This window comes from Lotus japonicus, chromosome 6, assembly GCF_012489685.1.
Source record: "Lotus japonicus ecotype B-129 chromosome 6, LjGifu_v1.2".
Classification (NCBI taxonomy): domain Eukaryota; kingdom Viridiplantae; phylum Streptophyta; class Magnoliopsida; order Fabales; family Fabaceae; genus Lotus; species Lotus japonicus.
In genome coordinates this window covers 59,083,965-59,096,448 of record NC_080046.1, presented here as the reverse complement: position 1 = coordinate 59,096,448, position 12,484 = coordinate 59,083,965, and the positions used below count along the sequence as shown (strand labels likewise).

Genomic DNA, 12,484 nt, shown 5'->3' with positions numbered 1-12,484 from the left:
CTTCCATTTTTCCATTTAATAAGTGTCATGAATTAACAGTTAATTTGATTTTATATTGCAAATATTTCAAAAGTAAGGGTTTCTTTTTTTGTTACAAAAATGAGGAAACAATGACACAAACAAAATCAAGTGATGTTGTTGTAATGGGTATAGTTTGGGCTTCTGGCCCCATAATTAATCAAATAAAAAAAGAAACATACAAAATTCACCAATAATAGCAAGAAATAAAAAAACAGTTACACATAATAAATAATGAAAAAAGAAAAAGAAAAAGAAAAACACACACAAGTGTTCACTGCAGTTTTGATCTGTGTCCATTACAGTGAGTTTCCTCTCGAAATGCATCATATTACCATTTCCCCCTCAAATCCCTAATTCACTTTCAAACAAAACCCTCAATGGACGACACCGAGGGAGTTCTCAGTTTCGATTTCGAAGGCGGTCTCGACGCCGCCACCACCGCCGTTGCCGCCGCAGCACCTTCCGGACCCCTCGTCCACCATGATCCCACGTCCGCCTCTTCTGCCTTCGCCAACGGTGGTGCCGTCTCCGCCCCATCTGCTGCCGACCCCGCGCCCGTCAACAACGTCACCGTCGGGCGCCGGAGCTACCGGCAGACGGTGTGCCGCCACTGGCTTCGGAGCTTGTGCATGAAGGGCGACGCGTGTGGGTTCCTGCATCAGTATGACAAGTCCAGGATGCCGGTGTGTCGATTCTTCAGGCTCTATGGAGAGTGCCGCGAGCAGGATTGTGTGTATAAGCACACCAATGAAGATATCAAGGAGTGTAACATGTATGTATGTGTGTTTGTGATTATGTGATTAATGCTTCTTGGCTTTTTTCGCTTTTCCTTGTAGTTTTGTGTGTATGTGTGTTATTGAAGATTGTGCGTTTGTTCTGTTTCTTGTTTGATTGTAAGTTTTAGGTGTGATTGGTGAGTCAATTGAACTGGTGTCAAGGTTACTAGTTTTGGGATAGAGGATTGTTTGGCTTAAACACTTGCTCTTATTATAGACTAGGACTGTTTGATTAGATGAAAGAATGAAAACAATATTTTGCTTCCGTTAGTTCCCCGCTCGTTAAGAAATTGGGAAGTTATAGTAATAGGGTTTCGACGTAGATGCAACTTTGGTACTTAGAAAGGAAGGGTTGGATTGGTGAAAGTAAGTCTTGTAGCAAAGTTGCGACTGAAATCTCGGCTTATATACTTGGATGGAGGAGTTTAAAGGGGAGGGAGGATATTTTTTTGTAAGTAAACATTACTCTTAAAGACCGTTAAACCAGAGGGCTAGCATCTAGTTCTCACAGCATGTCGAGTTAGCTACAATGCACTTTAATGAAGATCACTGACCAAGAGAAAGAACAATGTTTTGTGAGTAGAAGTATGTATAGTCCTTCAAAAGCATGCTTGACTGCATGCTGAAATGATTACTGTGCTGCTGCTATTTAGGTAATTATGATTTTCACAGTTATAAAAAATGCTGATTATATATGTACTGAACCAGCTGACCTGGCTTGGTCTGGTAACCTTTTATGTTAATTCATTTTGTCTACATTCTTAGTAGGTTCTTACTATTGGATCATAAAATTACCTTTACCATTCTCTGTATGATTACAATTAACTAATTTGGGAGAAACAAGTTTAATATGCTGTGATTGGACCTTCCAAACCAGGTTTTGACCTTAAGGTGCTTTCTATTTCTACATATTATTATTAAGCATTTCACTTTGAAGTGCCTTTCTAGAAGTATTTTTAGTCAACTGAGAAACAGTGAAGTAAGAGTGTATAGTGGTGATTCTTGAATAAATAATAGAAGTTAATCAATAACCTGAGATGGCAAGTGATCACTATGATGTAAGAAAGGTGTTGGTATTTGATACTGTCAATGACTAATTTTTTATTTATTTTATATGTTTAGACTGATCAATAGAGTCTTGAAAATAGTCATTGGTGGAAGGAGACAAAATGTTCAGGACATTTACTGTTTTTTGTTGATCAAACATTTATTCTAGCTTGACTTTCGAGCTTCTACTTTCATTAAACATTGCATTCTAGCTGCTGGTCTGTTTGGAATGATCTCTTTGGCATATTTTCTGAACAGTCGGTTGGCCCATAACAGTTGGAGGAGCTTAATGACTCACTTCAGGGGTCTTGGGTGAAGAAAGATGGGTAAGAATAGATTCTGCGGATTTGTGTACAGTGTTTGTGATAGTTTGGACTTTTTGCCCTTCACTGGAGGAGAATAAGTTTGTGCTAAGAAGTTTCTGTTTTATTTGTTAGTGATATAGTGTTACTTATTAGCATCATTATGATGTTCTGGTATTGAAGTTGTTAGAAATATAATTTAAAATCAATCATGTGACTTCACCCAACAACTTAAGCTTTTGGGATAATGAGTTTATGCCTTTATGGCATGATATTAGAGTCTTATGTCCTATGACCAAGTGGTCTAGAGTTAGATTCTTCTTACCACCCCTATTCTTCTAATAAAATGTTGATTGCTGAGTGGGCCTACACCTCGTCCATGCTCCTTGCCCGATGGGCTCTCACATGTGGGGCATTGTTAGAAATTTGATAAACCATTCATTTGTCTTCATTAAACAGCTTAAGCTTTAGGGATTGTTGAAGTTTTAGAGCTGGCTGCCTTCTCTGTTGGATATTGAAAGAGATTGGAATGATTTATTGGTTTGATGTGCTTGGATCACGTACCTGTGCTCTTTTTTAGCTTTTCAGTGTTATCCGTGAATTTTCTATCTCTCTATTGTTTCTTTCATTTATTTTTTACTTAACTCTTGTATAAACATTTTCTGTCTAAGAAAAATTCTTTCATCCTAAATCTGATTCGGTATTTTGTCTGGCTTTTTAAGTTTTAACTTCATTGGTAATATCAAAATGTCTATTTATAATTATTATTTTTTGAATCTGCAGGTACAAGTTAGGATTTTGCCCTAATGGGCCTGATTGCCGATATAGGCATGCAAAGTCTCCTGGACCTCCTCCTCCTGTTGAAGAGGTCCTTCAAAAGATCCAACATTTATCTTACAATTACAACTCCTCTAACAAATTTTTCCATCAAAGGGGCACTGGCTATAATCAACAAGTTGAAAAACCTCAGTTTCCTCAAGGAATTAATTCTACAAACCAAGTTGTAGCTGGAAAACCATTAGGAGCAGAGTCAGGAAATGTCCAGCAGCAGCAACAAGTTCAGCAGTCTCAGCAGCAGATCAGCCAGAGCCAAACACAAAATCTTGCAAATGGCCAGCCCATTCAAGCCAATAGAACTGCAACTCCTTTACCCCAAGGAGTATCTAGGTGTGTTCAGAGTCTTGTAATTTTCAATTGGGCTTAGATAAAATCTGTTATGAGTATGCTGATAGTTACATTACCACTACAAGAAAGTACATACTTTAGTATCATTTTTCTGTATTGGAGTATATGGCATATCATGTAATTGGCCGTATAGTATCATAGCCTCTAGTGTGCAGTTAGAAAGTAGTTAGCACAGCTGTCACAGTTAGAAATTAGAGTTAGTTGAAGGCTACAGCTAAGCATAGGCTGAGCCTATATATTTATGTACTTGTGCACTTCTCAATCATTCAATGAGAATCAGATTCACATACACTCTTTCTTGCTTCTAGCTCACCTTTCTCTTTACTTTTTTTTTCTGAACTCTTTACTTGTAATAGTCTGGGAGATTTTACCAACATTTGCCTTATGTAGTTAGTTTCTCTGAAGATTACTGCAGTTCACTTGGAAATTCAATACAGATATATTTCATGTTGTGCCATAGGTTCAGACTCCTAGTTGATTTCTCGTATTTTCTTTACCACTCACTAATTTACTTTATACAAAGTCCTCACACTGGCTTCTAATTCATCCTGGAAATATGATAGCTGATTGCTGAACAAGCTAAGCATTGAAGTTCTTCACTACTTACTGTTAATACTTGTCTGGCTGTTATTTTCAGTTCTAATGTACAAAAATGAAAAAAAATGACCTGTTGAAGGTGAGAAGGAAGTTTATTATAAAAATGATAAAGTTTGACATTTTAGACAGCAAAATGTCTGAGTAACTTCATGAATTTGATATTATAAGTTTTTTTTTGTTACACTAATGTACTTTTCCTCTAAAAACCTTAGGTATTTTATTGTTAAAAGTTGCAATCGTGAAAATTTGGAGTTATCTGTACAACAAGGAGTATGGGCAACTCAAAGGAGCAATGAATCTAAACTAAATGAAGCTTTTGACTCTGTGGAAAATGTGATATTGATTTTCTCAGTCAACCGTACTCGACATTTCCAGGTATGTTGTGTATTTCACCTCCCACTTGGCTAGGCTTGTTACATTTTATGGATTTACGCCACAAATCTCATTGCTATCAATCGACCGGTGAAATGAAAATATTCAGCTGTCAACACCTCTTTAAAACATAGCATGCCTCTAGATTAATTTTATTTGACTACTAGGTGGAAAACTAATTAACAGATAAGAATCTTGGGGGGCTTACTATTAGGTCAATTTTCGCTTAATGGACAAAGATTCATATTTAATGTCATGACTAAACCATGTTGCCTTTCTGGCACTCATTTTTAAAATCTTTGACACAGTTTCTTTTTGTAAGATGCTTCTTTGAAAGTGTTATTGGTGAGGTTGGTACTGCTTATTGATGATTAGAATAGAGACCTAAAAAGTCTGATGGTAATCATTGGTTCTTTGGTATTGCTTAGCATGGGTTGTTTTTTCCTCTTTTGTCTTTTTCTATTCTCTCAAATTTTCAATGACACATCCATGTCTATGGTTCTTTGCTGATATCACATGCAATAAATCTAACAAGTTGCTCTTATTTTGATTTGGAGGGTTTCAAAAGTATATTAATGATTTATTTTAGAAGCTGCCAAGTGTTGGCAAATGGCAGCCATGGCGGTATGACATGGTGGATTTTTGACAAAACACCTTTTCATGGCTGTGACATGGTGACTTCACATAGTGGCCTGGTGGCTGCTATTGTGTGGCAAATATGGTGGTTCTTACAGCTATTGCAGAAATGGTTTCTAAATTACCTAAAGAAATGAAAACAGACTGGTATCAGAGACCTGCTTTAAACCCTTATGACCCATCAAGCCCATAATTACTTGCAAAAATCCTACTGACCTATCCAAGCCCTAACACAGACCTGCACATCTCTTCCCTCAATCTCGCACATATTTGCTGATTGCTCTAATTCACACGTCTATGCTCTTAACTCAAGAGGCTAAAATTCACCTGCTCAGCTGCTTCCACGTCTCCTTTGTCATCTCTGGAAAGCAGTCCTTCTCTAGTGAACTACCCATCTCCAGCAAACACAAAGCAATCCATTCTCTTCCTCCCTTTCTTTTCCGTATTCCCTATTTTCTTAGTCTCAATCCTTGCTCTGTATATCCTGTTCTGTTCTCTGTTCCTCTGTCTATGTCCCTCTACATCCTTTTCAATTCTATCCAAGCTATTTTTTCTTAGTGGTTTTGCCTTATTTATTCAGTGCTTCAAGGGCTTCTAATAATGATACTTTTGGTGAATTTCATGTATTTCTTGTTTATTTTATTTTATATTCTACATTTTTTTTTCTATACTTTTTACGTATTTATTATATGTTTACTATAGCTGACATGCTTCCACCGTAAGCCTCAGCTCCATCTGTCCTATCGAAATGGTGGATTTTGGGTTTGCTGCCATGAAGTTCCCTCTCCCGTTAACATCATTGAAGCTGCTAAAACTTTTAATATTTCTATAGAAGTACTGAATATTTTTCTTAGCTTACAATGAAAGATGAAATCTACAGCTCTTTGCTGCGACCTCTATAAAACATATGGCTGTTTTTAGTAGTTTCTTTTAACTTTCAGTTAACCACATATTTTTATCTAGCAGTGTGTTTTTATTTGTTTTTTAGATGGAGGCTTCTCTGAAAAGTTCCTTATAAGCATTAGAAGTAGCTAAGATGCTGAGTGTATTTTTTCGAGATAAGTTAATAATGATTGGTTAGTGGTAAAAATGAGCGTAACACATTGCATAATTAATTCATTCATCCAATTAATTGTGTGTTGTTGCTTGCTTGGTAAAGGTTCTTTTGCTCATAATTTATCTCCACTAGAGGGGATATCGTATAATTTTAGCTAATTGCACTTTTCATATTGTTATTATAGCTGATGTGCTATTTTGGTGTCCAAATAATGTTTTTAGCATATTTAGTCCCTCGATTTTAAAAATTGTTATAATTAAGCCCCCTATTGTTTTTTGGATCAAAATTAAGCCCCCTATTGTACTTACAAGTTAAAACTCTCATTTCCTAAGTAAAATCTCCACAAATTGAGTCGATTAATTTATTTTAAACATTATTCCACTCAAAACCCATCAACCAAAATAGTTAGTTTAAATTGAGAAATTCCCAATACTCTCCTCTTTAAACCGAGTCTCACATCCTATAAAATTCTTCAAAATTTATTAAACTTTTACCGAATATTTTACTATTAAACTTTCAAATTTATTTTATATTTCCAATCCATCATAAACTCCAAAATATTTAAATACAATGAGCACTCAAGGATTTTTTAGATATGAAAATTGATAGAAGGACCATATTTACTAAATTTTAAAACTAGAGGTACTGGATTAGCTCGAATTTGACTAGGGGGCCAAAATTGCAGTGCAAATAGAAGGAAAAAAGTGCAATTAAGCCTATAACTTTAAAATGCACATTATGCGTGCCTAATTGGTTACTTGATTAACTTATTAAGTCCTTATGTCTCACTAAGGCAGCCAAATGCTCCCCCCCAGCATTTAACTGCTTATGGATTGGGGACTTTTTTATTTTATTTATTGACAAAAGATCCGTAGATGGCTTTGCTTGGGCTATGGCCAAGCCACTGAACCTGGACCTATCTACATTTTGGCAGGGTTGTGCAAAGATGACATCCAGGATTGGTGGTTCTGTTAGTGGCGGGAACTGGAAATATGCTCACGGAACTGCACATTACGGGCGGAATTTCTCTGTTAAATGGTTGAAGGTATGAAAACTTTCTCATCAACTTCCTTGACTTGATTTCTCTGAAATAGAAATAATCCCGGAGGTAATTCCAAACATACTTAGGGCTCGTTTGGCATGCCGTATTAGGCATGATAGTATAAGCTTATACAATACATTATGAGTTTATCCATTGTTTGGTGATGACATTGTATTGTATAAGCTTATCCATCAAAGTCCCCTTATACGTTAAAATGACGTATTATTTAATCCATCATGTGAGTGATGGATAAGGCATGATAAGGTTGTGACGTATAAGTCACCATCACCACCACCCTCTATTGCTGCCAACTTACACCACCATTGGCACCGCCACCACCACCATCCGATCACCGCCGCCGCCGCCACCACCGCCCTACCGTCACCACTGGTGTTGCCACCGCCGCCGCCGCCGCCCTACCGCCACCACCACCATAATCGCCGCCACCACAACCCTATCGCCACCACCACCATAATCGCCGCCACCACCGACACCACAACCACCACCCTATCGCCACCACCACCACCACCACCATTGCCTCCACCCTCCACCGTCACCACCACCCTACTAAGCCGCCACCGCCTTACTACCACCACCACACCCTATCGTCGCCAACACCACAACCACCATCGCTGCCACCACCGATGTTACCGCCACCACCACCGCCGCCCCCCTACCGCCACCACAACCACCACCACCACCATTGCCTCCACCCTCCACTGTAGCCGCCACCGCCTTACCACCACCACCACCACCCTATCATCACCACCCCCACAACCACCATCGCTGCCACCACCACCACCAACCTATCTCCACTGTCACCACCACCGCCACCAACACCAACCTACCACCATTGCCACCACCACCACCAACCTACCACTACTTCCATCACCACCGCCACCACCGTTATAATCACCTCCATATTTGATTTTTATTTTATATCATTATTCAATACTTCATTAAACATAAAATTGCATTAATTTAAACGATATGGTAAATTATACAGTGTATGTCCAAACGCTGGATAGTATAAGAAAGTTATCAGGGCTTATACTATCAGGCCTAATACTATCAGGTCTTATACTATCAGGTCTTATACTATACGTCGCACCAAACGGGCCCTTATAAGACTGTGGCAAAGGGAAGCTAAAATTACAAACTTCTGAGCTGGATCAACTTTTAAATTAATTACCTTCGGCATTTAGTTGCAATACAGTAAAATATTTGGAGTATACCTTTGTGTTTTATGGTGAACAGTTGTCTTTATAAGCGTTTCATCTAAAAAGAAGAAAAAGAAGCTCGGTGATGTAATCTCCGTGGGATTCAGTTTTTATTTTTCTTTTCTATTAGATATTTAGATCACAAAAGGAAAAGGATTTTCAACTAGATTATGAACCCAGCCGGCTGTCTAGTTAAGCACAACATAATTTTTTTTATTGTTTCTGTGTCCTAACTTTGTTGGGAGAAGTTTGTTCCTGAACCACTATTGGAAACTGTGTAATGTCTAATGGTATTTCTTGCAGTTATGTGAACTGTCATTCCACAAAACACGCCATTTAAGGAACCCATACAATGAGAACTTACCAGTGAAGGTATTATCTTTTCCATTTCTATGATCTTATTCAAAGTATAATAAGAGTTGTTTTCTTGTCTTACTCTTTAGCATAATAAGAGTTGTTTTCTTGTCTTACTCTCGACATGCTACACTCTTTTTTCCCTCTCTTAATGTGGCTCTTAATCTTACACAGAAATTTTCGTTCTGAAGTCATATCCTTCTTGAATATAGCAAGGATTGAATATATCGGGCTATTGATGTGATCCTTGTGAAAGTGTAGTTGGATCCACCATCCGCCATATTTAAAGTTTAAATCTCACCTCACTTTCTTGGTTAATGTTTTATCTTGTGTTTCCTTGGTTCTTTGGAAAATCCATTACATATCGCCATTTAATTGAGATTTTTACATGATTACATCTACCAAAACATCAGAGAGTCAATCACAGGGAAAATGTTAGACCCTACAACGTCCGTTAAAAAACGATTACCTCTGATTAAATATCAAAGTATAATAACTTCGAAAACATTTACTTAACCCCAACAAAGTTAATTTTGGAGTTTTTTCGTTAATTTGATTTTTTGGTATTTTGATTTAACTAATAAAAGAGATTATTACAAGTTTGGCTTGAGAAGTTTTAATTCATGCTCTTGCATATTCCTTGATGCAATGGATAATTCGAAGCGATGTTTGAGTTGTCTCTTCAGCCATGTTTTTGAGGAAACCAGACTCTATTATTTGGTCATTTTTGCTTTATTTAAAAGGTTCACTTGTAACTTAACAAGCTTTAGCATGAGGGGTAGTGAGAGAAAACATGTCATATTTATTTTATATTTTAGAATATCTTATCTATTAGGATTAGTTTTAATATTTCTTTATATTTCATAATTTTTTCCGTAGCTAATTAGGATTCTTAGTGCTTTGTCTTTTCTATAACATCCGAAGATACAAGGAAACTTTATCCAGGGACTAACTTATCTCTTTTCCTCTTCCTTATCTAAAACCATATAATTTCTGCAATTTTCAAATGGGCGAGCCACATGTACCCTAATTTATCTGTAGTATAAATTTGTTGGTTGTTGATCTTGTTCCTTTATAATGTTTATTCCCAAATTGTACACCCCTTTTCACTTTTTGACTTGTATGACTTCTGCATCAGTTAAAGGCAGATTTGAAAATGAATACCACTAGACATTTAAGTCAGATTTATCTAACAAATCTTTTGAGTTTCATGGATAAATTCAAGAGTAAGAAGTGAAGAACTGAATTCTATGAATTATTAATCATGGAACTTTTAACAAATCGTGAAAATGTAAAACTTCAGTTTGCGATGCTAGTCATTTGTGTAGTCATTAATATGCAACAAAAACGGGAGAAAGTATGTTCCAAGTACTTTTAATTATTTGGTGATGGTTGTCACTAGAAAGGATAAGGAGCATGGACCACAAAAAGTAAGAATAGGTGGCCAGAAGATGGTTATAACTCATAAGCTGGTCAGTTGGAGTGTATTACAAGTTTCTGCAATAGCTAAATATTAAGTTTTTCTCTCTTGGCTTGATGATATATCTTGGGTGTATTGTTGAGGTGTATTACGTTGTTACTTGTTCTTGCCTTTCTAGTTTATTTCCATTTCTTATCTGACATTAGTGTTGGTTCATGACAATGTCTAAATATTTCTGTTCATGTATGTAATTGCAGATAAGTAGAGATTGTCAGGAGCTGGAACCCTCTATTGGTGAGCAGCTGGCATCCTTGCTTTATCTTGAGCCGGATAGTGAGCTTATGGTATGTTCTCCATTTTGTCATCATCTTTTTATTCCCCAGTGAATAGAAACTGTTATTGGTTCATGATGTATAAATGTGAGAAGTTGAGTGACTCTGGATCTGTATATTTATTTTCACTGATATGATAAGGTTTTCATAGTTTTACACTTTTACTTAATTTTCAAAAATAGGTTCCTATAATTTAGAAGTCTTTAACCAGGTCCATATAATTTTAATATTTTTAAATAGGCATATATTGGCTGATAGTAGTTGGTAACAATCAACAGCAACAACAAAAAAACCTTATCCTACTAAGATTTAATTTTAAATTTTAATAATTAGTAGGAGCTTCCTTGAAAAATTAGTTAAACCACAGGGACTTGTTTAAAATGTTTTAGAAGTATTTGTCCCCAAGAGAATCTTTTACACCTCTATGAGTTTGTGCACCAGACCTTGCTCCATCTTATGTCTTTTTCCTCGAGCGCATGTCCTACCATCTCCATTTTAGCTTCCACAGGACTTCTTGTTTAATGTTCTTCTCACGAGTAGTATCTCATTCTTATGTTTAATGTTATGTTTCTCTTTTATCATTTTACCAGCATATAGAGCATGTCCAGGGTCCCATTTCCGTGGGGGGTAAAATTCAGCTGTTAAAACATGCTATGATCAACTGCTTGATCTTTGCAATTTTTTGATTTTTTTCTTTTGGTGGGGATGGTGCCCAATCCACGGAAGGAAAAAGCACTAAACATTTGATTATTTGCAAAGTGTATCAGTTATCTGTTGAGTTAGCCATTGGAATGAATGAATTTGAGAAATATTAACAGCTGTATTGAACTGTAATATTTTAAGAAATAGTTTAATCTCAGCTTTCTTTTTCACATTTACAGGCTATCTCAATTGCAGCAGAGTCTAAACGAGAAGAAGAAAAAGCAAAGGGAGTGAATCCCGATAATGGAGGAGAAAATCCAGATATTGTCCCATTTGAGGACAACGAAGAAGAGGAAGAGGAAGAAAGTGATGAAGAGGAAGAGAGCTTTGGTCACGGTGTTGGACCAGCTATCCAAGGCAGAGGTAGGGGCCGAGGTATGATGTGGCCGCCTCACATGCCTCTGGGTCGTGGAGCCAGACCCATGCCTGGAATGCAAGGTTTTAACCCAATGATGGGTGATGGATTATCCTATGGGCCTGTTGGACCTGATGGTTTTGGTATGCCAGATCTTTTTGGTGTGGGACCCCGAGGTTTTGGCCCATATGGTCCTAGGTTCTCTGGTGATTTTGGAGGTCCCCCAGCAGCTATGATGTTTCGTGGACGACCCTCACAACCTGGGATGTTCCCGGGTGGTGGATTTGGGATGATGATGAATCACGGGCGTGGTCCATTTATGGGGGGGATGGGAGTTGCAGGTGCAAATCCTCCAAGAGGTGGTAGGCCAGTTAATATGCCTCCGATGTTCCCGCCACCTCCGCCCCCACCTCAGAATACAAACCGCATCGCCAGGAGAGATCAAAGAACCGGTGATCGGAATGATAGATACGGTCCGGGATCAGAGCAGGGTAAGAGTCAAGACATGCTCAGTCAGAGTGGTGGTCCTGATGATGACATGCAGTATCAGCAAGGGCACAGGGCACAGCTCCAAGATGATCAGCATCCTGCCTCGAACAACTTCAGGAATGATGATAGTGAAAGTGAGGATGAGGCGCCTAGGCGGTCAAGACACGGAGAGGGGAAAAAAAGAAAAGGCGAAGCTTAGAAGATGTTAACACACTATTTTCACTAACCATATGATGCCAGTTTCCAATGCTTTCTATTTTAAATGAAATGATGAGACTATCATGTTACTTGTACGAGTTTCGTTTTTCTTTTCTTCATAAAAGAAAATTAAAATTCTGTTCACTGGTCGTGTAATTTTTACATTGTTATTTACACATTCAATGCTATGTATCGTGATCAAGGTGATAACAAGTAGGCTGAGGGAATGTACACCTATGTATTTGTAAAGGGATCGTAACAATAGAGTTCTCAGTGAAAAAGGTGTGGGATGCTATATACTTCACAAAGCATTTCGTTTATGGCACAAAGAGATAAAGGGGTAATCATGTAAATCAATTCAATCAATGCTATTACTTCA

At 37.6% G+C, this 12,484-nt stretch overlaps 1 protein-coding gene across 1 annotated transcript; it reads left to right on the top strand.

The window, feature by feature from the left end:
- The first annotated feature begins 272 nt into the window (after positions 1–272).
- LOC130722062 (30-kDa cleavage and polyadenylation specificity factor 30) lies at positions 273–12,413 on the top strand. The gene is made up of 7 exons (XM_057572656.1): positions 273–793; positions 2,930–3,313; positions 4,141–4,303; positions 6,928–7,038; positions 8,559–8,627; positions 10,287–10,373; positions 11,243–12,413. Exons 1-7 carry the CDS (start codon positions 399–401, stop codon positions 12,104–12,106), a joined length of 2,073 nt encoding a protein of 690 aa, XP_057428639.1. The 5' UTR covers positions 273–398; the 3' UTR covers positions 12,107–12,413.
- The last annotated feature ends 71 nt before the right edge of the window (positions 12,414–12,484 follow it).

Coding starts and splice junctions, on each gene's coding strand:
- LOC130722062 (XM_057572656.1), top strand. CDS start 399: ATGGACGACACCGAGGGAGTTCTCAGTTTCGATTTCGAAGGCGGTCTC. Junction 3,314..4,140: donor TTACCCCAAGGAGTATCTAG/GTGTGTTCAGAG, acceptor TAAAAACCTTAG/GTATTTTATTGTTAAAAGTT. Junction 8,628..10,286: donor ATGAGAACTTACCAGTGAAG/GTATTATCTTTT, acceptor ATGTAATTGCAG/ATAAGTAGAGATTGTCAGGA.